This window comes from Oryctolagus cuniculus, chromosome 6 (assembly GCF_964237555.1).
Source record: "Oryctolagus cuniculus chromosome 6, mOryCun1.1, whole genome shotgun sequence".
NCBI lineage: Eukaryota > Metazoa > Chordata > Mammalia > Lagomorpha > Leporidae > Oryctolagus > Oryctolagus cuniculus.
In genome coordinates this window covers 111,644,345-111,668,933 of record NC_091437.1, presented here as the reverse complement: position 1 = coordinate 111,668,933, position 24,589 = coordinate 111,644,345, and the positions used below count along the sequence as shown (strand labels likewise).

Sequence of the window (24,589 nt, the reverse complement as noted above, 5' to 3'; positions counted from 1 at the left end):
CATTTTTTGCCACGGTGTAAGATCTCAATTTCATGGGAGAAATTCTTTTTTATGTCATGTATGGATTTCATTAGTTCATGCATTTGCTTCTGATTGCTTCTAAGCAATCCTATGATCATTTTTTTTTAATTCAATTTCTGGCATTTCTTCAATCTCATCATCTTCACAATCTAGTATTGAAGTGTTGTGTTCTCTTGGGGTGTCATGTTGTCTTCCTTATTTTTGTTTCTTGAATTGGTGCAAATTTGTTATCTGGCATTGTAGAGATACTTGTTGGTTTCTTGTTTTTTCACTGTGGTGGCTTTTATCTTTGGACTATGCTTTCAGGAATACCTACAGGCATGTGGTGGGTATGGCCAGGGAGCTCTGTTTAGTGCTCTAGGATAGAGATTGTGTCTGATGTGACAAATCCAAGTTTTACATGGTGGATATCTCTCTTTCTCTCTCTTTTTAAAAGAGGGGAGGTTTATTATTGTCTGTTGGCATAGATTCAGCTGAGCTCCTCTCCTCAAAGTAGACCAGTGCCTGGGTGTTAGCCCCAGTGAGTATCTGTCTGCTCTGCCAAAAGGACCACACAAAGGATCTGTGTGCAGTCTTCAGTGTAAGCTCAGATTCCTCAGCAACGTACCATATCAGGTAACCAGGAGCCCTGATCATGTGGAGCCTTCCACAGTGACTGCCCAGTGTCCTAGCCACACCCTGAGTCTCCCACGCAGCCTCAATGTTTTCACAGTCCTGGCACACAAGCCTCCCACAGTCACAAGCACCCAGCCCTGTCTGTTCTCCCCACCAGATTCAGGAGTCTCCATTTGGCTGGTTTATGGGCATGGATATGAGCAGGCACAGCTGTTATGTATATCCAAAATGGCCCTGCTTTCTGTCAGCTTGTTGCAGTATGTCGTTGCAAGGTGATCAGGGAGAGAAAATGTGCCCCCTTGGTTTTTTCTAATCTAGTTTGGTGGGTACTATATCCCCCCATGGGGCTCCAAGTTGGATTCCCTCTAGGCTCTTCTTACAGCTTTTTCATCAGTGGCTTGGGCTGCTGCAGTCTGGTCTCACTTCACTCTCCAATGCTGGTGTGGAGGCTCTTGACTGCTGGGGTCCTCAGTTGTGCGCTTCCATGCCCTACATGTAGGTTCACTATGTCCCTTTAATTTGCATAGAGTTTCCTCTTCTGTTTTCTCCCTAATTCTTCCCTGAGACTGCACTCATTTCACTTTTTAAAAAATATCTTGTCCTAGACTAGAGCAGCAAGCTTCCTCCCTACTCCATCACCTTAATCCAATCTGTACCCCATTATATTTTAGAAATCCCCAAATTAAGGATAACTGCTTTCTTTGACCCTATTTATTTCTATACAAAGATATTCAGAGAAAATAATGGTTACATAGAGTTTATGAAAGAAAAATAAGAATTACTATTCTACCTCTTTTACAGAATGAAAATTAACCAAAAATCTCTTCATACTTTAAACAGCCCGAGGTAAAGGGGACTCATTACTTTGAAGATATCCTACAAAAAAGAAAATATATTCCAAGAAGCACTTTCCCTTTTCAAGAGATTGCAGTCTTTACGTAAGATACTTACACAGTTAGCTGTTCATCCCATTTAGGATTGGAAGAACTACTGGATTTTGCTGTTTTCTTACTTTCTCCATCTACAACTACTTCTGTATATATTGCTGTTCCAAACCAGTTCTTTTTTCTTTTTAGTTTGGCACTAGAAACTAAGAGAAAAATTATAATCATTATATAGTCTAACGGATATTCATAGATAAGAGTACTAACAAATCAGTCAAAGACCATATTTCTTGCTTGTGCAAGTAGAACACTTCTCATTGACAGAATGAAGATGCAATAAAAAGGAGGTGGGGGATACTGTTGAAAATGCCCAAGAGCCATGTGAGTTTTTCTGCAATAGGCTTATTGAGACATAATTCACATACCATAAAACTCACCAATTTAAACTGTACAAGCCAATGGTTTTAACATATTCAGAGTTGTACAGCCAAAACCACAATCCCATTTTAAAACATTTTCATTAACCAAAAAGAAACCTCATACTATTAAGCAGTCACCTTTCTGTTTACTCAAACACACTTTCTTCACCTTCAGCCCTAGGCAACAACTAATCTAATCTTTGTATCTACAGATTTACCTATTCTGGATATTTCATATGTGGAACCATATAATACATTGTTCTTTTTTATGATGGCCTTCTTTCTCTTAGCATAATGCTTTCTAGGTTCATCCATGTTGTGGCATGCCTTAGCACTTCACTGCATTAACATTCCTGCTAGATAGTATTTATAAGTTACCTTTCTGAAATTACGTAACTGTATCACTTTAAAAAAATGCTTTAATGTTTTACATGGAAAGTTGTTTTCTTCCTCTCCAAGAAAGTAGTATTTGCTTTTTCAAATAAAAACTTTTAAAAAATAAAAATGTCATTACTAAATAAGTTAATTCTAATCATTTAGAGAAAGTGAATTTTAATTCTCACTTACCAAAGATTTAAAGAAACTAATTTAGGCTAAACATTTGATTTTAAATAATATTTAGAACTACTAATCCAAACAGGAACTATGGGGGTTACATATTTAAAGGACAGAAGACTGACTACCAAGCAGCACCAACCACTTATCAAGATCTTCTCTGTAATCAGTTACCCTTAAACAGTCAAGTCAGAAGGGGACAGCCTCCCACACTGTCATACACATGGGATTATTAAGAAATGAAAAAGAACAAGCTATGTAAGAGAACAGCAGTAATTCAAATTGTCACACAAACATTTGAAATGCAATGTGATAAATGCTTCAGAAGCACAGTATTTGTCTTCAATACCTGAGGACTAACAAGAGAGGTTCAAAGCAAATACTACTGGTTAAGTATTAGCAAAATAGGGCAATCAAAGGGTGTTCTCTGTTAGACTGAAGTGTTACTATCAAGGTCTTTGTAAAACTCAAAGCATTACAAAAAGTTACCCAATCAAATTCTTCTATCCGGATAAAACTGCTGTTTCCCTCAGTATATGTGGGTCTTATTCACATTCAAGAAGGAAACAGCACAGGGATGGACATTCCTAGAGTTCTCTCATTGATAAATCAGGAGTAGGAACAAGATTACGGGTTTTAATATGCATTTTAATTCTAAAAAATTAGCCCTACAAAAATGAAAGAAAGGCAAGCAGAAAAGAATACAAAAGCAAGATACTAAATTGTGGTGCCATTTAGCACAGATCCAAGTCCAATGTCTCCCAAAAGCATCACTGTATCTCAAAGAAGAGCAGTAACTGATGTATAAAATGAGAAACATTGTAGTGGGATTACCTGACTACTTAGAACCCCTTAGTCCACAACTGTTTTCCAACTGTTTCCCTCGACTTCAGTAAGTTCCTTTCGAGTTTAAATTAGCCATATCAGGTTTTCGTTTCTGCCACTAAAAACTCTTTAATTTTTTTTTTAAAAAAGTTTTATTTATTTACTTGAAGGGCAGAGTTAGAGAGAGGGAAAGAGATCTTCCATCCATTGGTTCACTCCCCAAATGGTCCCAATGGCTGGGAATGGGCCAGGCCGAAGCCAGAATTTCTGTCAGGTCTCCCACGTGGGTGCATACGTCCAAGTACTTGGGCCATCTTCTGCTGCTTTTCCCAGGCCATTAGCAGGAAGCTGGACAGGAAGTGAAGCAGACAGGACTCCAACTGTTACCTATATGAGATGTCAGCCATGCAGGCTGCAGTTTTACTTGCTATGCCATCACACTGGCCCCAACTAAGAACTCTCATACATGAGTCAACATGATAAGGAAAAGTACACCTCAAGTACATTGGCCAGAGATCCTTTACAAAAATTTGAAATCCATACATAGTTTTTCTTGAATATATATTTCCCATGAGCTTTTTGAAGTCTCCCCCAGCATATACATGGATTTCAAACTTTTTTAGACCAAAACAAACTTACTTTTTAATACCATTTTCCATAAGCTTTTTAAAGTACCCTCATATTTTCAAAAAAGAAGTGAAAGATAAACGAAAACTAAGAACAAGGGCAAGAAGTGGAAAGGAGGAAACTGAGTAGGCAGACCTTTCTAAATGTGCTTGATCTTCACTCTGGAACTACATAAATGTTTTACATGGAAATAAAACAAAATTAAGCAAATAAATAAATAACTGAAAACAATGAACCTGTCTATCAAGTTGGTAGCATAATCAAATGGAGAATTGGCTAATTTTAAAATACTTTGAAATATGTATTCTAACTATATTCTAAGGGCAGGAAACTCACAAAGAAATTTTAAACTGCAAGAAAGGGGACCTGCTGTTTTGAGTAATATAAATGTTATTTTGAAACTGTTCTGAATATATCAGAAAAAACAGATAAAATTATGTTAGTGTCACTTAGAATCAAGATTTTAGGGTTAAGAAAGATACAAATGCAAAACTGAATCAAGTTAAAGTATCTTTGTTTTTCCTTTTAATGGAAAAATGTATTTAGAGCCTAGAGTTATAATTCTGAATTGGAAGTTTAAGTGTGAACTCAAGAGTTTTACTTTTCTTTTTTCGGCTTTCAGGATAATAAACATTTCCAAACTATGTTCACAGAAAATTCCTAGAAACAATCTCACAGTAATGAGAACCACAGAAACTATAATCGGTTTCCTTCTATTCTAATGTTCTAACCACACAGCTGCATCTAATCCTTTAATTTCTTTTTTTTTTTTTTAACACATCTTTGTTTTTTCACTTAACACCAGCTCTTGAAGCCTGGCTAATTCATTCCATTTCATTGTCCATAATTCCACTGCCAGTCTGTTGTCTTTTTAAATGATTAAATACCTTCAACATAAATTCCTAGAAGTAGATAAAATTGCTGGCCTAAGAACCGTTCTTCTCTCAATCATGTATTTCAACCAGTAAGAATAAATTATCTAAAACCTCCTGACCAAGTTCCTCCTTGCTTTTGCAGATGCTGTTTCCTCTCCCTCAAATGCTCTTTGCTGCCAATCCATCCTGCCACTGGAACCTAGTTAGAGATTACTTTGCATGGTAACTGCCCCCCCCACACACACAAAATCTCCTTTACCCACTATGCAGTGAATTTTTAGAGAACCAGAGTCTTGTGTTTTCATACATGGACTCCCTCTTAACAAATAATTGCTAAATGATTAGACAAATGGCTAAATGAATGAAAAAAGGTGGCTTTCAGGATCCTGCCCTATCCTATTAATCATTTTCAATGAACTAGATACCATTATTCAAAAACCCAAATTCTCCCACCACAAAGGAGATATAAATCTTTTAAGAGGTTCAATAAACATTGACTGAATGAACAAAATAATTTTAGAGGACATCTACCTTTGAGGTCTGCTACAACAAATGCGCATAATAGTATATGAGACCTAAAGAGTACATAACTCCAAAAGAAATGATACTTATGGAAGATGTCTGCTGAATCAGGCATTCAAAAGGAAGATTTACCAGGGACTCGCCATATTAAATAAAGTTATAATGAAAATAACTTACCAGTTACCTGTAACTGCAACCTTCCACTGTGATTATTACTAGTATCAGACCTTGGTGAAGCAGTGGCCATGTCCCAAAATTCAGCATAAACCTATAAAAGGGATAATTTATTCATTAGTCAGGCAAAAGAATGTAATTTTCAAGATGAATATAACTGTTGGGACAGTTGTCCTACTTTTAAAATTAAGACAGGATTATAAATATAGAATACGGGCAATAAAAACAGTATCTGAGTCCACCTAGGCAATAAACAATAACACTAAGAATTCAGAGTCACATGCTGACATGAATAAACTTCTAAATGAATAAATTTTATATATTTATTATGTTTATAATCTGAACAACCTGAGGATACTGTCCGTTTACACTTAAAAAGTTACGTGTGTATTTCCTAATAAGAAAAATATCCTTAATCAAAGTACAATGATCAATTTGGGAATTTAGTACCTAACTATTATCCAATCTATAGTTCATATTCTAGTTATCAACTGTCTCAACAATGTCCTTTATTAAAAAATTTTAAATTTAATATCTAACCTTAGTTTATAAATGGAATTAGTTGTTCTGCTCCTAGTAAATCTTACAGGTTTCTTTTTCTAATTTTTTTAAGTTCTGCTCCATAGACTTCTGCCCCAGTTTACTTTTTAAATAAAATACAAAGCAGAGCTACTTCAGCTTTCTTCTGCATGAAAAATAGCTCAAAGATGAAGTTCTAGGGACTGGCGTTGTGGTGTAGCAGCTTAATTTATCTCTTGCAACACCAGCATCCTTATCAGACTGCTGGTTAAAAGTCCCAGATGCTCCACTTCCAAGCCAGCCTCCTGCTGAAAAGGCAGTGGATCATGGCCCAAGTACTTGGGTTTCTGCTTCCCGTGTAGGAGACCTGGATGGAGTTCCTAGATCCTGGCCCAGCCCTGCTTTTGTGGCCATTTGGGGAGTGAACCAGTGAATGAAAGCTTGTTCTCCCTCTCTCTTTCTCTTTTCTTCTCTGTGTATAGATGACTCCCTCTCTGCCTTTCAAATAAGAAACTCAATAAACATGTAAATAAACAATAAATCTATCTTAAGGCTGAACTTCTATACACTTTAACCTACTAAAGATAAAGTGGGATATTTTGGGAAACACTGAGAAATATGAATGAATATTAACGTTTACCTTGGTTTTCCCTCATTTTTCATCTTTCCAATGTTCCATTAAGAGCCTTTAACCAAATTCAGAGATCTAACACTCTAACATCATTATATTCCCTTCACTTACTTATAATTGCCATGTATTATATGTTTGAAGGTAAAAGACAAGATAAACAGCAGTTGGGGGCAGCACTGTGACATAGTAGGATAGGCCTCTGCTAGCATCCCATATGGGCGCCAGTTCATATCCCGGCTGTTCCTCTTCTGATCTAGCTCTCTGGTATGGCCTGGGAAAGCAGTAGGAGACAGTCCAAGTGGTTGGGACCCTGCACCCACATGGGGGCACATGCACCCATTAGACCTGGAAGAAGCTCCTGGCTTCTGGCTTCAGATTGACTCAGCTCTGGCCATTGTTGCCATTTGGGGAGTGAACCAGCAGATAGAAAACCTTTCTCTCTGTCTCTTCCTCTGTCTGTGACAGTGCTTATCAAATAAATAAATAAATCTTAAAAAAATTGAAAGATAAACAGCTATTTACTATACGGTTAACTGATTTTAGGTAACATATATTCAGGGGTTCCTTTTCTTTTCAAATTTATTTCTAGGGGCCAGCACTGTGGTACAGTAGATTAAGCCACCACATGCAGCAACAGCATCCCATATGGGCACCGGTTCAATTCCTGGCTGCCCCACTTCCAATCCAGCAACCTGCTAATGTGCCTGGGAAAGCAGCGGAAGATGGCCCAAGTATTTGGGCCCTGTACCCATGTGGGAGACCGGGAATAAGCTCCTGGCTCCTGGCTTCAGCCTGGCCTAGTCCTGGCCATAATAGCCTTTTGGGGAATGAATCAGTGGGTGAAGGATCTCTCTCTCTGCCTCTGCCTCTCTCTCTCTGTAACTATGCCTTTCAAATTAATTAATTAACTAATTAATTTCTTCTTTCAAATTAATTAACTAATTATAACTAATTAATTAATTTCTTTAAAAAGTTATTTCTATTTAATTGAAAGGTAGAGATAGAGAGACAGGGAAGACAGAGATCTCCCCTTCAGGTGGTTCATTCCTTGAATGCCCACAACAGCTCACAACGGCTGGGTTCTGGTCAGGACAAAGCTTGGATCAATCTGGGTCTCCCATGTGGGCAGCACAAACCCCACTACTTGAGCCATCATCTGCTGTTTCCCAGGGTGTGTAAGCATCCTAAGTGGCATTTTAACCACTGTACTAAATGCCTACCGTATTCACATGTTCTAAGATTATTCAAGCCAATGCTCTGATTCTACAGATGAGAAAACAGGCTCAAGGATTATATCTGAGAGTAATCCACTATCATCACTATCATATTCATTTTAAAAAAACAAATGAAAACAGAACTCTTAAATAATCAATGAACAATAACAAGTCACTGAAAATTGAAGGTTTCAATTTCTAGCAGACTAGATATTTTGGGCTGTTTTTAATAAACATACCATTTGTTTCATGTTTTTATTTCAAAGACAGAAAAGAGACAAAGATAGAGAGATCATCCATCTGCTGGTTCACTACCCAAATGCCCGTAATACCTGGGACCAGGCCAGGTAGATGCCAGGAGCCTAGAACTCAATCCAGGTCTTCACTGAGAGAGGCAGGGACTCAACACTTTAACTTTCACTTGCTGCCTTCCATGCTGCACATTAGCAGGAAGTTGGAATCAAAAACACAGAATCAGGACTCAAATCCAGCCACTCTGATATGGGATATCAATGTCTCAATGGTTGTCCAACTGCCTGCTCCTACTAGACATTCTCAATGGCCTTCCTGCTTTAACATAAACAGGTCCTGGATAAATGAAAACAAATGCACTATTTTCAAGCAATATTACATTCTTAAGAAGTATAGGAAATTATTAAGCCTGATAATACCCCATCTAGTAGCCAAAAAACTAATAATTGAGTTGTAATAACAGAAAAGAATGGTAGGTAGAAAACAAAAAAAAAACAGAAAATAAAAATTACACTGTTCCCTGGATATGGACGCTGATAGGAGTATTGGGATCAAAAGACAAGGCCTTGGGCCTGCTGCAAGGTGAGGGAGCTCAGATCCCCACACTAAACTAGGGTTCAAGTTAGCAGTATCCCCCAAAATTCAACAGATGCCATGCACACACACATCTGTGTATATGCATGTGTGTATTTGTGTATACGGGGGGGACAGAGAGAGAAAGAGAGAAACAGAGACAGAATATGATTGAGAATGAATATATGTTCTCAGGAGGATATCACAATTTAAGTCACTGAGATTACCCAAAATGAAAAGCAACTAAATCTAAACCTTTTATTTAAAAACACATATTTCGTAGAAAACAAACCATCATGAGTGAGTCAGAAGCAAAAAACAATAATCTGACCTCTCCAGGGCTTTAAATATTATCATTATCAAATAAAAACTTTTATAAACTAATTTTCACAATAAAAAATAAAATATGACCAAGCGAGAAAAGTCTATAAAAATTAGACTGTACATTTGAAAAATAATCAGATAAAATTTGTTTAAATAAATTTTTTATCTGTTTCAGATTTGGAAAAGCTGCACAGGTAATACAGAGTTCTCATAGATCCATACCCAGTTTCTCCAAGTATCTTATATTAGTATGCTACAATTGTCATAATAAATGAACCAAATTCAATGTAAGTTCATAGTTTATTCAAGTTTCCTTAATTGTTACCTAATATTCTTTTTCTATTCTGGACCCCATCCAGAATATCACTTAACTTAGTTGCCATGTTTCATTTAGGTTCTCTGGACAATGAGTTTCTCAAGACTTTCCTCATTTTTAATGGCCTTGAAAATTTTGAAGACTAGTATTTGCATATTTTGTAAAATGTCTCTCTACTGGGATTTATCTGGTGCTGTTCTCAATATTAAACTGGAGCTACTGATTTTGCAGATAAGGAAGACAAATATCAAGTGCATTTTCATTATATCAAGGGTCTATGCTGCTATCAATATGGTTTTTTAATCTTCACTCATACATTTATTTATTTGAAAGGCAGAGAGAAAAAAAGAGACAGACAGAAACCACCCATTCATTAGTTCACTCCCAAAATGCCTGCAAAAGCCAGAGTGGGTCAGGCTAAAGCTGGAAGCTTGGAACTCAATCCAGGTCTCCTACATGGGAGGCAGGGACTCAAGTACTTGGGTTTTCACTTGCTGCTTTCCAGGGTGAGTCTGACCGTTAAGTATAGTTTTTTAAAAAATGTGTTAATCACTTACTACGTATCAGGAACTGTGGTAGACTCTGGGGATACAAAGATGAGTAAGACACGATTCCTTCTTTCAAGGAGCTCATAGTCTGATGAGGAGATAACCCTGTAAACAAATACATTTCAACGTGACAGTTAGCAAAATAGAAGCAAAATATAAACTGGTACAACTGGGGCACAGGAGACAACAAAGTAGACAACCCAACCCACAGGGATAAGGAAGGATTCACCAAGATAACCTTTGAGTGAACTGTAACAGAGACAGTATGTAGCATCCAAAGAACTACTGGGATGCCTGGACAATAGAACACAGGGACAATGTAAGGTGGTAAGGCTAACAGGCAAACAGCGAAGACTTCTACGGAATAGTTTATATTCTAAATATAGTATATATTCTAAATATACCCTGCATTTTACTTCAAAGTTTATCTTAAAGGTAACCGATACATACTGAAGGATTTCAATAATGAGAATAGCATTTTGGAAAAAATAACTGACAGATGTTTAATCAGATTTAAGACAGTGGGCATTGGTCAAAAGAAGGAAGAAACTTAGGATATGTACAAGGTCTTTGACCAGATGACTATGTCATGGTTGAGCATTCCAAAGAACAAGAAACCTGAAAAATCGCAACTGGATTCCTGCCACTTTTATGGGAGAACCTGGATTAAGATTTCGGCTCACAGTTTTGGCCTGGTACAGTCCCTGCCATTGCAGGCATTTGGGGGGTAAACTAATGGAGAGGTACACACACATGCATGCATCCTCTCTCTCTCTCAAATTAAACACACACACAATTTCCTATTTAAAAATCTAGGTGGATACAGCTGCTATGACAAGGAAAGGCAGAAGAGAAATGTGGGGAAACTATATGGCAGTCTTTGAGACCCAATTCTGAATTAAGACTATTTGGATCTCATTTCTGCACTTAAGAACTGTGTGATCAGGTTAACTTTTCCATGGCTCATTGGCTGTATCAGTAGAATAGGAAAAACAAAATCATTCACATCATGTTATACTGAAAGACAATGGGCTTGTTCACTGAGGAGATACTGTAGATAAACACTGACAGGAATTTTAGAAGGTGTTGATCAACTTCTGCTGACCAGTACTAACACTGTGCTTAGCACAAACCCACAAAGACAACAATCTGCATGATGGTATGCTTTCCAGTTGTCCCTGCTCTTTAAAATATAAGAGAAAGGACCTGCAAGTTCAATTCAGGTTCAGAAATGTAGAAAGTGAGTGGGGACAAAGAAATAAAAACAAAGTCTGAGTTTCAACAAACTTCAAAGCAAATTGATTACTCAGCCAAATAAACTGAAGTCATACCTTCCGCTCAGAGGACATGGTTAGTTTTATCTAAGTTCATATGTACAGTTCAACATTTTAAAAATGCCACAGGGTTGTATAATGGATCATCATCATTCAACTGTAATCAACAGAAGAGGGTCCTGAATGCATATAATAAACTGCATTTCTAGTGGTCTGAAGTTATCTATCAAAACCTCATTTAGATCTGTCTTAATTGTATACTTACTTCAAGATGTCATTCTTAAGTCAGAAGCAATTTTTTAAAAAAAGGAATAAATACTCTGATTCATTCTGCATACTACAGATAGTATTAACACTTTGAAAAGCCAGATAAATACTGTCACATATCTATCTGGCTAGATCAATTAAGAGCCATTTTATTGAGTGCCTAGCCTGTAAAGCAGGTATGGCAAAATTAAAAAAATGATAGGAGAGAAAGTCATAGTTTTAATAGAGTCCAGTTTTAAAGACCATATACAAGAAACCACTCAGTAACAGAATACAATGGTATATAGCAGGTACTAAAGAAGTTTAGAACAATAAATGTAGGCTTTTCAAATAGTTGAAAAGCCTGCATCTAGGAAAACTACCATATCAACACAACAAAATTTAAAATTCAATGAATGTGACAAAGATAAATATTGATGAACCAAGAAGCCTCTCTCCTCCTAATATATCTAAGAGTCAAAAGTATAGCAAAAAAGTTAAATATTATATTAAAATGTAAACTATAAAATTGGGATATAATTTTAAGCAGTATGGGAATATTACATCTATATAGATAATTTATGCAATATATTATTGATCATTGCAATGAACATGTAAAATGGGACAGTACCCATACGAAAATGACCAACTCATTCATTTGCCCAGAACATTCAAGTTTTAGCCTTGCCTATTGAGCAACATCTCAGGTCTGGGGAAACTGGGATATCTGATAACCTCTATAACAATATAATGGTTCTCATGCCTAGATAGTGTTTTTGAAGTATCTCAAAAAAATTAGGCTAGTGGAATTCTGTCATAACAAAGCACAATTCTGTTACATTTTTCATTTCAGCATGACCTACAAATTCAAAGAGGAGAAAAATCAATTTCAGAGAAAACACTCATCATTTAGGGCTCTAGATCATAACACTGAGACTACATACTGGGACAAAGGAAGAGGGAGAAGTAAGAGAGTTCTCCGTGCCCACTCTTTTAACCCCCAGAATCATTAGCAAACTCTCCAAGTCATCCCCACCACTGACTCATGCAAATGGAAGACATTTCCATCTTCCTACACAAACTTCCTAACAATCCTACTGTTCTTCCCTACTTCACTTCATAGCCTCAGCATCTATGCCAGCAGCTCACCAGCCTTGTATCTGGTTGATCTCCATTCTGCTCACTAGCACAAATGAGACCATCCTGGACTTGATGGGCACTATCTACTCATTACTGCCATGGTACACTCTACTCTTGGAGTATTTGTCCCCTTAACTCAGGGACTCCAGCCCCTCAGCTCTTCCTACTAGCACCAACTGGCATTACTATTTCACATTTCAACAGTACTTCACAGTTTCAAATTTTCATATAAAGTACAGCACAGAAATGGGATTAAATATAACTCTTGCCAATTTTACCATTATTAGCATTATTTTTCATTTGTATTAGCATTATTATTATTAGCAGTATTTATTTATTAGCATTTATTTTTTAATATTGACATTATTTATTATTAGCATTAGCATTCATGTAATATTAACATTATTTTTCATTTGTATTCCACATCCCATAAGGATACTCTTTCTAGGATCTGTTTCTAACCACTGTGCCTTTGCTCTGTATCTTCAAATAAAGTTCGTATTAAGTTCTCAATGTATCCTTTCAACTGCTTGGGATAGAAGCTAGCTGACTTCTCATAAAGCTCTATTGTTCACACTGATCTTTATAAATATCACTAGTAATCAACTTAAACCCAAAACACTGTAATATCAACATCCCCATAATTTCCAAGTATGCCACCGAGTAAAAAACAACATCTGTAAACTCTACCATTCCAGCGACCTGCAATATCTGCCAAAGGGCAAATAAAGATGAGTTTTCTTGTCACGAAATAATCTGCTTAACCCCAATACACAGAAATGTCACTGCCTAATAATTTACAAGCGTTTCACTAGGTGAAAAAGTATACCACTTCCAAGCTGTACCATTCCAGTGATTTGAAAAGTACTTACACAAACTACCTTAAAATGAGTAAAAATGAAGATTCATGGGTATCTTTTTTTTCTAAATCATGAGAGAAAGAGAGAATGGCAGTGGAGGCAGAGACAGAAGAGACATACAGAGAGCTTCCATTCCCTGAATCACTCCTTAAATGTTCATATTGGTCAGGGCCAGAAGCCAAGAACTCAATTCGGATCTCATCCAAGGGTCTGCACTGGCAGAAAATATGGCAATTGGGAGCCAAAGCCAGAAGTCAAATCCATGAGACATGAGCATCTTACCACTGGGCCAAACACTTATCCCTATGGTACATTTTAACCTGTCTACAGGTTGAGTGTTAATTATTTTTTTAAAAGGGTTATTTATTTTTTTGAAAGGCAGAGTTAGAGAGAGAGAAAAAAAAAAAAAAAAAGAAAGAGAAACAGAGTCAGATTTCCACCCACTAGTTCATTCCCCAAGTGGCCACAACAGCCAGGGCTGGGCCCAGCAAAAGCCAGCAGCTTTTTTCAACTCTCCCACGTGAGTGCAGGGGCCCAGGTGCTTGGGTTATATTCCTCTGCTTTCCCAGGCGCATTAGCAGGGAGCTGGATCATAACTGGAGCAGCCAGAACACAAACTGGCACACTATGGGATGCCGCCAGTGCAGCAGTGGCTTAACTCGCTACAATACAATGCTGGCCCTGGGTGTTGATTTCACAGAATGCCTACCTTATCACAGAATCTAATAACCTCATCTTCCTCTTATCCACTTTTCTGTATTTTTCAGTCAATTTCAAAGTTCCTTTTAGTGCACAATATATGAGTATGGCTCTGTCAGGAAGAATCATGAAAATTATTTTTTATGAGAAAAATGTATTTATCTTCAAAAATGCCAAATTTTAAGTCAGTATTAATATTCAATTTTTTAAATTGACACATAGTAATTGTACATATTGATGGGTACAGTATGACATTTCAACACATGAATACAACATATAATGGGTAATTAGCATATCTAATACCAAAGACACTTATCATTTCTTTGTGTTGGTAACATTCAAAATCCTCTTCATAAACTATCTTGAAATATTCTATTAACTTGCCAACCACAGTTGCCTGATAGAACACTGTTAAGTTATTCTTCATATACTAACACATCCCTGTATTAACCATACTCCCTCCTTTCTTTCCTCCCTCACACCTTTCCCAGGCTTGGTAACCATAATCGGTTCTCTACTTCTATGAAATCAACTGTTCACATCCTCATATGCGGAGTCTTCAAAAAGTCTGTCAAAATGTGTATTATAAAGAAAATAGGTACAGATTTCAATTTTTTTTTTTGCACCAAAACAAACTCATCTCTTCAACTTTTTAAAAAAGATTTATTTACTGATTTGAAAGGCAGAGTTACAGAGAAAGAGAAAGATTCATCCACCGGTTTACTTCTCAAACACCCATAACAGCCAGGGCTGGGCCAGGCCCAAGCCAGGAGCCTGAAGCTTCCTCCAGGTCTTCCACGTGGGTGTAGGGGTCCAAGCACTTGGGCCATCCTTTGCTGCTTTCACTGCCCATTAGCTGGGAGCTGGACTTGAAGTAGCCAGGACTAGTATCAACATCCATATGGGATGCCAGTACTACGGGTAGTGGCTTAACCCACTATGCTACAACATCGGCCCCCAAACTCATCTCTTAATACCATTTTCCACAACTTACTTTACTACTCTTGTATATATGAGAATAAGGAATTGTCTTTCTGAGGCTGATTTATTTCACTTAGCTTAATGTCTACTCCTTAATGTCTACTCCTATCCATGTTATTGCAAATGACAGAGTTTCAGTCCTTTCTATGGCTGAATAATATTCCACTGTTTATTTTCAGTATCCATTCCTCTATCAATGGGTACTTAATTCATTCCATATGTTGGCTATTGTGAATAAAGCTGTAATAAATATAAGTGAAGATGTCTCTTCAACATACTGATTTTAATTCCTTTGAATATAGACTCATATACCCACTAGAGGAATGAGTTGTAGTTTTCTGAGAAATACCATACTATTTCCATTACATTCCGATCAACAGTGTATAGGGGACTCCCTTTCTCCACATCCTTGCCAGCATGTGTTATTTTTTCTCTTTTGAAAAATGTATTTGAGAGGCAGAGACAGACAGACAGGCAGAAAACACAGGCTCCCATCTGCTTGTTCACTCCTCCAAGCGTCCACAATGGTAAGGACTAGGGCCTGGGCAACAGCCAGGAACTCAATCCAAGACTCCCAAACGGGCGGCAAGGACCCAACTTCTCAAGTCATCACCTGCTGGCTCCCAGCATCTGCACTGCCAAGAAGCTGCAACATAAGCCAGAGCTGAGAATCAAACTCAGGCACTCTCATAGAAGATGTAGATGTCTTAACCAGCATCTTAACAAGCCAATGTTCACCCCAGTTTTTTTTTTTTTTTCATAAAAGTCAGTCTGAGGTAAGATATCTAATTGTTGTTCTGATTTACATTTCCTTAATGCTTAGTTATGCTGACCAATGTTTTCATAATCATCTTGGCCATTTGTAAATCATCTTTTGAGAAATTCTATTCAGGTCATTTTTCTACTTTTAAATCAGCTAATTTTTTTTCTGTTCCTTATAAGTTCACAAAATTAATCTTTTGTCAAACGAATACTTCACAAATGTTTTCTCCCATTCTGTAGGTTGTCTCCTTACTGTTCATTGTTTCCTTTGCTTTTTCATTTGATTTAAGCCAACTGATCAATCTTTACATTTGTTTCCTGTGATTTTGAGACCTGGTCCAAAAAAATCTTTGCCCACAACAATGTTCTGTTTCTTCCTATCTTTTCTTCTTCCTGTTTCATATCTTGGGTCTTACATTTAATTCTCTGATTACTTTTAAGTTAATTTTTTGTAAGTTCAAAGAGAGAGATCTAGTTTCATGATTTTGCATTTGGATGTCCAAGTTTCCCAGTACCACTGACTGAAGAGAATCTCTTTTCTCCAACATATGATCTTGCTGTATTTGTCAAAAATCAAGTTGGGTGTAAATAAACTGACTTACTCCTGGGTTTTCTATTCTGTCCCATCTGTCTACATGTCTGTGTTTATGCCAGTACCATGCTACTTTGGGTACGTTGCAGTATGTTTGAAGTCAGGTACTGACTCCAGCTTTGTTCCTTTCACTCTGGATTGCTTTGACTTACCAGGCTTTTATGGCACCACACACATTTTAGTGTTTTTTTCTATTTCTGTGAAGAATGTTATCAGTATGTTGATGGGAATTACATTGATCTGTAGATCATTTTGGATAGCATGGACATTTTAACTATTAATTCTCCGAATCCATAAACATGGTATTGCTTTCCATTTTTGTGTGCGTTCTCTTCAATTGTTTACATCAGTGTTTAGTAATTTTCTTTAATTTTTTTCTCCCCGAAGAAACTTTTTATAAATGAGTACAAATTTCATAAGTACAACTTTAGGAATATAGTGATTCTTCCCACCATACCCACCCTCCCTCCCTAACTCCCACTCCACCTCCTCTCTCTTCTACTCCCTGTCCCATTCTCCCTTAAGATTATCAATAATCTTTTTTTTTTAATTTTTATTTATTTTTTGACAGGCAGAGTGGACAGTGAGAGAGAGAGACAGAGAAAAAGGTCTTCCTTTTGCCGTTGGTTCACCCTCCAATGGTCGCCGCGGCCGGTGCGCTGCGGCCAGCGCACCGCGCTGATCCGATGGCAGGAGCCAGGTGCTTATCCTGGTCTCCCATGGGGTGCAGGGCCCAGGCACCCGGGCCATCCTCCACTGCACTCCCTGGCCACAGCAGAGAGCTGGCCTGGAAGAGGGGCAACCGGGACAGAATCCGGCGCCCTGACCGGGACTAGAACCCAGTGTGCCGGCGCTGCAAGGCGGAGGATTAGCCTAGTGAGCTGTGGTGCCGGCTCAATAATCTTTAAACACAAAACACCAACTCTATAACTAAGTAAAGATTTCAACAATTTGCACGCGTGCACACACACACAAACTAGGAACAAGTTTTACAGTTAATTCTCCTAACTCATTGAGGACAGAGGTCTTTCATGGGAAGTAAGTGCATAGTGACTGTTGTTAATTTAAAATTAACACTCTTATGTATGACATCAATGATCACCTAAGTCTTAGATGAGCTAACAAGGCTATGGGAGCCTTTTGAATCCAAAAAACTTATCAGTATTTACACAAGGCCATAGCAAAGTGGAAGTTCTCTCCTCCCTTCAGAGAAAAGTACATCATTCCTTGATGGCCATTTCATTCCACTGGGGTCTCACTCACAGAGATCCTTCATATATGTATGACATTTTTTAGCCACAGTGTCTTGGCTTTCCATGCCTGAAATGCTCTCAAGGGCTTTTCAGTCAGATCAGAATGCCTTAAGGGCTGATTCTGAGGTCAGAGTGCTGTTTAGAGCTACTGTCATTCTGTGAGTCTGCTGTGTGGACTGCTTTCCATGTTGGAAAATTCTCTCCTTTTTAGTTCTATTTATTATTATTACCAGACACTTGATTTTATTTATATGATCCATTTAACAGTTAATCCTATCTATATAATCACTTTAAAACTTAATATGGGGGGGTAGGCCCATGGCTTACTTGGTTAATCCTCTGCCTGTGGTGCCAGAATCCCATTTGGGTGCCAGGTTCTAGTCCCAGTTGCTCCTCTTCCAGTCCAGCTCTCTGCTGTGGCCCGGGAGGGCAGTGGAGGATGGCCCAAGTGCTTGGGCCCTGCACCCACATGGGAGACCAGGAAGAAGCACCTGGCTCCTGGCTTCGAATCAGCGCAGCACCAGCCATAGCGGCCATTTGTCGAGTGAACCAACAGAAGTAAGACCTTTCTCTCTGTCTCTCTCACGGTCTAACTCTACCTGTTAAATAATAATAATAAAATAATAATATGGGATTTTGGGGTCCATGGAAAGTTTTTAAACTATACCCTTAGAAGTAAGTTCACAGGGATATATACAGAACCATACAGCTTTACAGTTACAAGCTTCTTCCTCCCTCTCTTATTCCCGCTTACTTTTTAATGAGGTATATTTTAATTGATTTTAGACACATATGATTAACTCTATGTTAAGTAAAGAGTTCAACAAATAATATGAAGAAAAAAAACACTGTTCCTTAACAGTCAAGACAAGGGCTGTTCAAGTCATTGCTTCTCAAAGTGTCAATTTCATTCTACAGATTTACCTTTAGGTGCTCTATTTGTTATCACAGATCAGGGAGAACATATGGTATTTGTCCCTTTGGGACTCACTTATTTCACTAAGTATGATGTTTTCCATTTATTCATTTTGTTGCAAATGACTGGATTTCATTTTTTTTTACTGCCGTGTAGCATACCATAGATTATATATCCCATAAATTCTTTATCCAGTCTTCAGTTGATGCGCATGTAGATTGATTCCATGTCTTACCTACTGTGAATTGAGCTGCAATAAACATGGGAGTAGGTACAGATAACTCTTTTATTTGCTGAATTCATTTCCCTTCTGTCAATTCCCAGGAGGGATGGCTGCGTCGTATGGTAGGTCTATACTCAAATTTCTGAGGTATGTCCATACTGTCTTCCACAGTGGTTTTCCCAGTTTAGATTCCCACCATCAGTGAATTTGGGGTACCTTTTCACCCACATCCTCGCCAGCATTTGTTGTATGTTGATTTCTGTATTAAAACCATTCTAACAGGGTGAGGTGAAACCTCATTGTGGTTTCGATTTGCATTTTCCTGACAGCTAATGATCTTTAGCATTTTTTTCATGTCTGTTGGCAATTTGGATTTCTTCTTTTGAAAAATATCTAAGTCCTTGGTCCAATTCTTAGCTAGGTTGTTTGTTTTGTTGTTATGCATTTTCTTGATCTTTTTATATATTCTGGTTATTAATCCTCTATCAGTTACTTTGTTTGCAAAAAAATTCTTCCATTCTGTTGGTTGCCTCTTCACATTTCTGAGTGTTTCTTTTACAGTACAGAAGCTTCTCAGTTTGATGTAATCCCATTTGTCAATTTTGGCTTTGATTGCTTGTGTCTCTGTGTTTTTTTTTTTTTTTTTAAGAAAACTTTTATTTAATAAATATAAATTTCAAAAGTGTAACTTTCGGATTACAGCAGTTTTCCCCCCATAACCTCCCTCCAACCCGCAAGCCATTCTGGGTTCTTTTTCAAGAACTCTTTGCCAATGTCAATGTCTTGCAGGGTTTCTCCAATGTTCTCTAGTAATTTGATGGTATCAGGTCATAGATTTAGGTCTTTAATCCATTTTGAACAGAGTTTTGTGTAAAGTGTAAGGTATGGGTCCTGATTCATTCTTCCGCATGTTGAAATCCAGTTTCCCCAGCACCATTTGCTAAATAGACTGTCCTTGCTCCAGGGATTTGGTTTTAGCTCCTTGGTCAAATATAAGTTTGCTGTAAATGCTTGAATTGATTCTGGTGTTTCTGTTCTGTTCCACATACTTGAGCATCTTTTGTAGGGCTGGGCAAGTAGTTACAAATTCTTTCAATTTCTATTTGTTTTGGAAGTCATGTATGTCTCCTTTATTCATAAATGAGAGGTTTGCAGGGTACAGTATTCTGGGTTGACAGTTTTTTTTTCTCTTAGGACTTGGAATATATCTTATCATTCTTTCCTTACCTGTAGAGCTTCTGATGAGAAGTCTGCAGTGAGTCTAATTAGGTTTCCAATGAATGTGATTTGGCGTTTCTCTCATGCACATTTTAGGATCTTTTTTGCTTTACTGTCAGGAGTTTTACTATAATGTATCATGATGAAGATCTTTTCTGGTTGTGTCTACTGGGAGTTCTGTGTACTTCCTGTACTTGGATGTCTCTTTCTTTCTCCAGATTGGGGAAGTGTTCTGTTATTACTTCATTAAGAAGTCCTTCTAATCTTCTCTCTTTCCACACCTTCTGAAACTCCTAGGATCCATATGTTGAGTCATTTGACAGTATCTTGTGATCTCCAACCATGTTTTTTAGTTTTCTAATTTCTTTTTATTTTTTGGTCTAATTGTAATATTTACAGAAGTCTTTTAGCCCTGATGTTCTTTCTTCTGTCTCACCTATTCTGTTGTTTAGGCTTTCCACCGCATTATTTATTTGATCTATGAATTTTTCATTTCTGATATTTCATTCTGCCTTCTGTTTAATATCTCAATTTATTGGGAGAGCTTTTCATTTAGATGGTGCATTTGCTTCAGATTGTTTCTAAGTAATCTGACAATTTTCTGAATTCAGTTTCTGGCATATCCTCGATCTCTTCATCTCCGCCTTCTATTATTGAACAGTTGTAGTGTTCCTTTGGGGTCCTACTAGTGTCTTGCTTATTCTTAGGGTTTTTCCTTTTTTTGTCATGTGTTTTTTTTTATTACTTTTCTCTTTAATTTGTGTCTTTGTGATACAGTGGGACATCTATACTTTTAGGGAGTTCCAAGAAGTATGTTCTGGAGTTCTGAGTTCTCTCTTCAGTATTCCAGGGTGGAGGAGGTATTCTATATAAGGCCCCCATGGGTGTTTGTAGCTTTTCTCTCGTTTTTTGGTTAGAGGAGGGTGTTCACTTCTGCTGGTATGACCTGCCCTTTTCCTCACAGTTTTGGGATGCCCTATTGATAGACTCTGGTGTGTTCAGGGTTATGTCACCCTGCTTAACAAACTGCACCTCTAATCTGTAGAGAATTTTTCACGGTGAGGTTTCCCTCTGTAATGAGCTGCTATCTGTCTGTGTGTTGCAAGTGGAAGCATGAAGCCCTGCCTACTAGAGCCTGGCTCATTTCCCTGTGGTGGATGGAGCAGGTTCAAGCTTTCAATATTCACTTCTCCTTGTTGCACAGCTTGCATGGTGGGGAAGAAATTCTTCTGAAATGTTGTGGTCCTCGTTCCTGGGTGGGGATGTGTGGTGAGGTGGCCCCTGCAATTGATGGGCCTGTAGGTGGGAGGCAAAGGTGGCAGTCCCCTGCTTACATTAAAAATATGTAAACAAACAAGATGGCTTCTCCCATCCAGCTGCAGGTCCAGGATGGGGGGAAAGTGAAGTGTGGGGGAGTGCAAGACCTCTTTTCCTCTATATTCTCTTTTTTCCTGTGTGGAACGTCAAAAGCAGTTCGCCAGTTTTTCCCTCCCTGTGCTATTTGCAGTTCCATTGACCCGTGATGTCTCCTCTCACCTGGTCTGCTTGGGGCTGGTGCCAACCTCCCTGGTCCAAGCCTCTGTCCCTTCCCTTATCTGCTCTTTCAGAGTGGACCTGTAGAGTCTCTGTTGCTCTCCTGGCTTCCTGTCAAGGATTTCCCCCAGCTCTATCTCCAGTATATATCTTCTCCCCTTTTTAACTATCTATTTTGTCTTGCATGACTCAGATCATCCTGTTACTATAAATGCCATCTTGGGACCTAATGGTAATTTTCATAGTAGAGATCATTCACTTCCTTAAATTTCTATCTAGGCATTTTATTTATTTTTATAATTATTATGAATGAAATTAGTTTCTTTCTCAGCAATTTCATTATTTGTATATTAAAAAAACTATTGGCTGGCGCCGCGGCTCACTAGGCCAATCCTCCGCCTTGCGGTGCCAGCACACCGGGTTCTAGTCCCGGTCAGGGCGCCGGATTCTGTCCCGGTTGCTCCTCTTCCAGTCCAGCTCTCTGCTGTGGCCCGGGAAGGCAGTGGAGGATGGCCCAAGTCCTTGGGCCCTGCACCCCATGGGAGACCAGCAGAAGCACCTGGCTCCTGCCTTCGGATCAGCGCGGTGCGCTGGCCGCAGCGCGCCAGCCGCGGCGGCCATTGGACCAACGGCAGAGGAAGACCTTTCTGTCTCTCTGTCAACTCTGCCTGTCAAAAAAAAAAAAAACAAAAAAAAAAAAACAAAAAAAAAACAACAACAACTATTGACTTTTGGTGATTTGGTATCTTGCAACTAAAATGAATTCATATCAGTTCTAGCCATTTTTTTGTGGAGTCTTTAGGGTTTTCTTATTAGAAAATCATGTCATCTGCAAAAAGAGGAAAGTTTGACTTTCAGCTTTTGTATCTGGATGCTGTTTATTTCTTTCTCTTGCCTAACTGCTCTAAGATTTCCAATACATACTGAATAACAGTGGTCAAAGTGGAAATCCTTGTCTTGGTCCTGATGCTTTCAACTTTTCCTAGTTAGTATGATATAAGCTCTGGGTATTATGTTGAAGTACATTTTCTCTGTATCTAATTTTTATTAAAAGGATTTTTATCAAGAATGCATGTTGAATTTTACTGAATGTTTTTCCTGTGCCTATTGAAGTGGTCACTTAGTTTTTATATTTCATTCTGTTTTTATGACAAATTGCATTTACCTACTTGTGTATGCTAAACCATTCTTATGTCCTAGGATAAATCCCACTTTATCATGTTGTATCTTCATTTGGATGTGCTGTTAGATTCAACTTGCTAGTATTTGGTAGAGAATTTCTGCTCTTAAGTTCATCAAGGATACTGGTCCGTAACTATTTGTTGTATCCTTGTCGAGTTTTTACTTTCAGGGTAATGCTGGCCTTGTAAAATGAGTTTAGAAGGATTCTTTTCCTATCAATACTGTGACAGTATGAAAATTAGTGCTAGTTTTTCTTTAAAAGTTTGGTAAAATTCAGCAGTGAAGTTATCCAGTCCTACACTTTTGCTGGGAGATTTTAAAAAAGGTGGGTGGGTGGGGGGAGAGCGATAGGGTCAGGGCTGGCACTGTGGCGTAGCAGGTAAAGCTGCCACCTGCAGTGCCAGCATCCCATATGGGCACCGGTTCAAGTCTCAGCTGCTCCACTTCTGATCCAGCTCTCTGCTATGGCCTGAGAATACAGTAAAAGATGGCCCAAGGCTTTGGGCCCCTGCACCTGCATGGGAAACCAAGAAGAAGCTCCTAGCTTTGGATCGGTGCAGCTCCGGCCGTTGCAGCCATCTGGGGAGTAAACCAGCAGATGGAAGACCTCCCGTTCTCTCTCTGCCTCTCCTCTCTCTCTATGTAACTCTGACTTTCAAGTAAGTAAATAAATCTTTAAAAAAAAAAAAAAAAAAGAGTGATAGGGTCAGAGTAGAGAAAGGTATCTTCGTATCTTTCATCCAATGGTTAACTTCTCAAATGCCCACAACAACCAGGCTGGGTCAGGCTAAAGCCAGGAGTATAAGACACCATCCAGGTCTCTCATGTGGGCAGCAGGGACCCAAGTACTCGAGCCATCACCTGCTGCTTCCCAGAGTAGACACTTGCAGGAAGTGGGAGTAGACAAAGGATAGCCAGAATTCAAACCAGGCATTCCTCCATGGGAAGAGAGTAACCCAAATGGAACTTACCCTCTGTACCACATACCCGCCCCCACTGCTAGCTTTTGTTTTTTTTCATTTTGATGGCATATCTCCTTCCACTCTTTGGTTTTCAGTTTGTCATTACTATTGAAGTAAGTTTCTTGTAGGCAGTATTATCATTAGGCCCTCTTTATCCATTCTGCCTGCCTGTATCTTTTAACTGGGGAATTCAATCCATTTATGTTCAAGATTAACAATAAGTAGGCAAGCTTCTGTCATTCTATTAAATTTTCCAATTATTCTATATAGCCTTTGTTCCTTTCTCTCTTGCTTATCTTTGCCATTTGGCAGATTTCTACATTGGAAGGGTATTATTTTTTATACAGCTCTATTTGTTCACCTCTACACAATTTCAGTTTTTCACATTTTTAATCAGAGGTAGTTCATTAATTTTCCCTCAGAACTTTTGTCCCGTTCTCACTTATCCTCTAACATTTACTTCTTTTCCAGCAACATAAGTTTGGGCCTTTCTGTTTTTTTCCATATATACCTCACATCCCCCTTTTCATAAATTTGTTCTTACTCTATTTTTCACTCCCCTGCCTTTTCTTGGGTACAATGAGTTTATATTAAACTGTATTTTTAGAATTTTATTCCTCTCAAACAACTTCAAACATTCCTTTGCTTTACAATGAGTTATCTCAAAGTATGTCAACAATAACAACAAAAACAAAATCCTTATGCTAAAATGCACCAAAAGAAAAAACCCTCGATTTTAATATCCTAAGAACCAGGCATCTACCTCTGCATTTCCTTTATTGTCAAATCTAACCATTTCCAAACTCTTTGAATGCCTTGCTCTCAAAATCACTCCACAACCAATCACTTACATA

The 24,589-nt window shown here is 38.2% G+C and overlaps 1 protein-coding gene across 7 annotated transcripts in view; it reads right to left on the bottom strand.

The window, feature by feature from the left end:
* WWP1 (WW domain containing E3 ubiquitin protein ligase 1) overlaps positions 1 to 24,589 on the bottom strand; it is a 135,401-nt gene that overhangs the window by 90,018 nt on the left and 20,794 nt on the right. For 4 of the 7 annotated variants that reach the window (XM_051844600.2, XM_070075277.1, XM_070075276.1 and 1 more), the window contains exons 2-4: positions 9,904 to 9,999; positions 5,521 to 5,611; positions 1,588 to 1,726 (exon numbers count right to left, since the gene is read on the bottom strand). In XM_051844600.2, the coding sequence (XP_051700560.1) occupies positions 1,588 to 1,726; positions 5,521 to 5,590 (209 nt within the window). In that variant the 5' untranslated portion in view covers positions 5,591 to 5,611; positions 9,904 to 9,999. The remainder of the gene's footprint in view (positions 1 to 1,587; positions 1,727 to 5,520; positions 5,612 to 9,903; positions 10,000 to 24,589) is intronic. The other 3 variants (XM_051844599.2, XM_051844598.2, XM_051844597.2) reach the window with 1 other exon arrangement.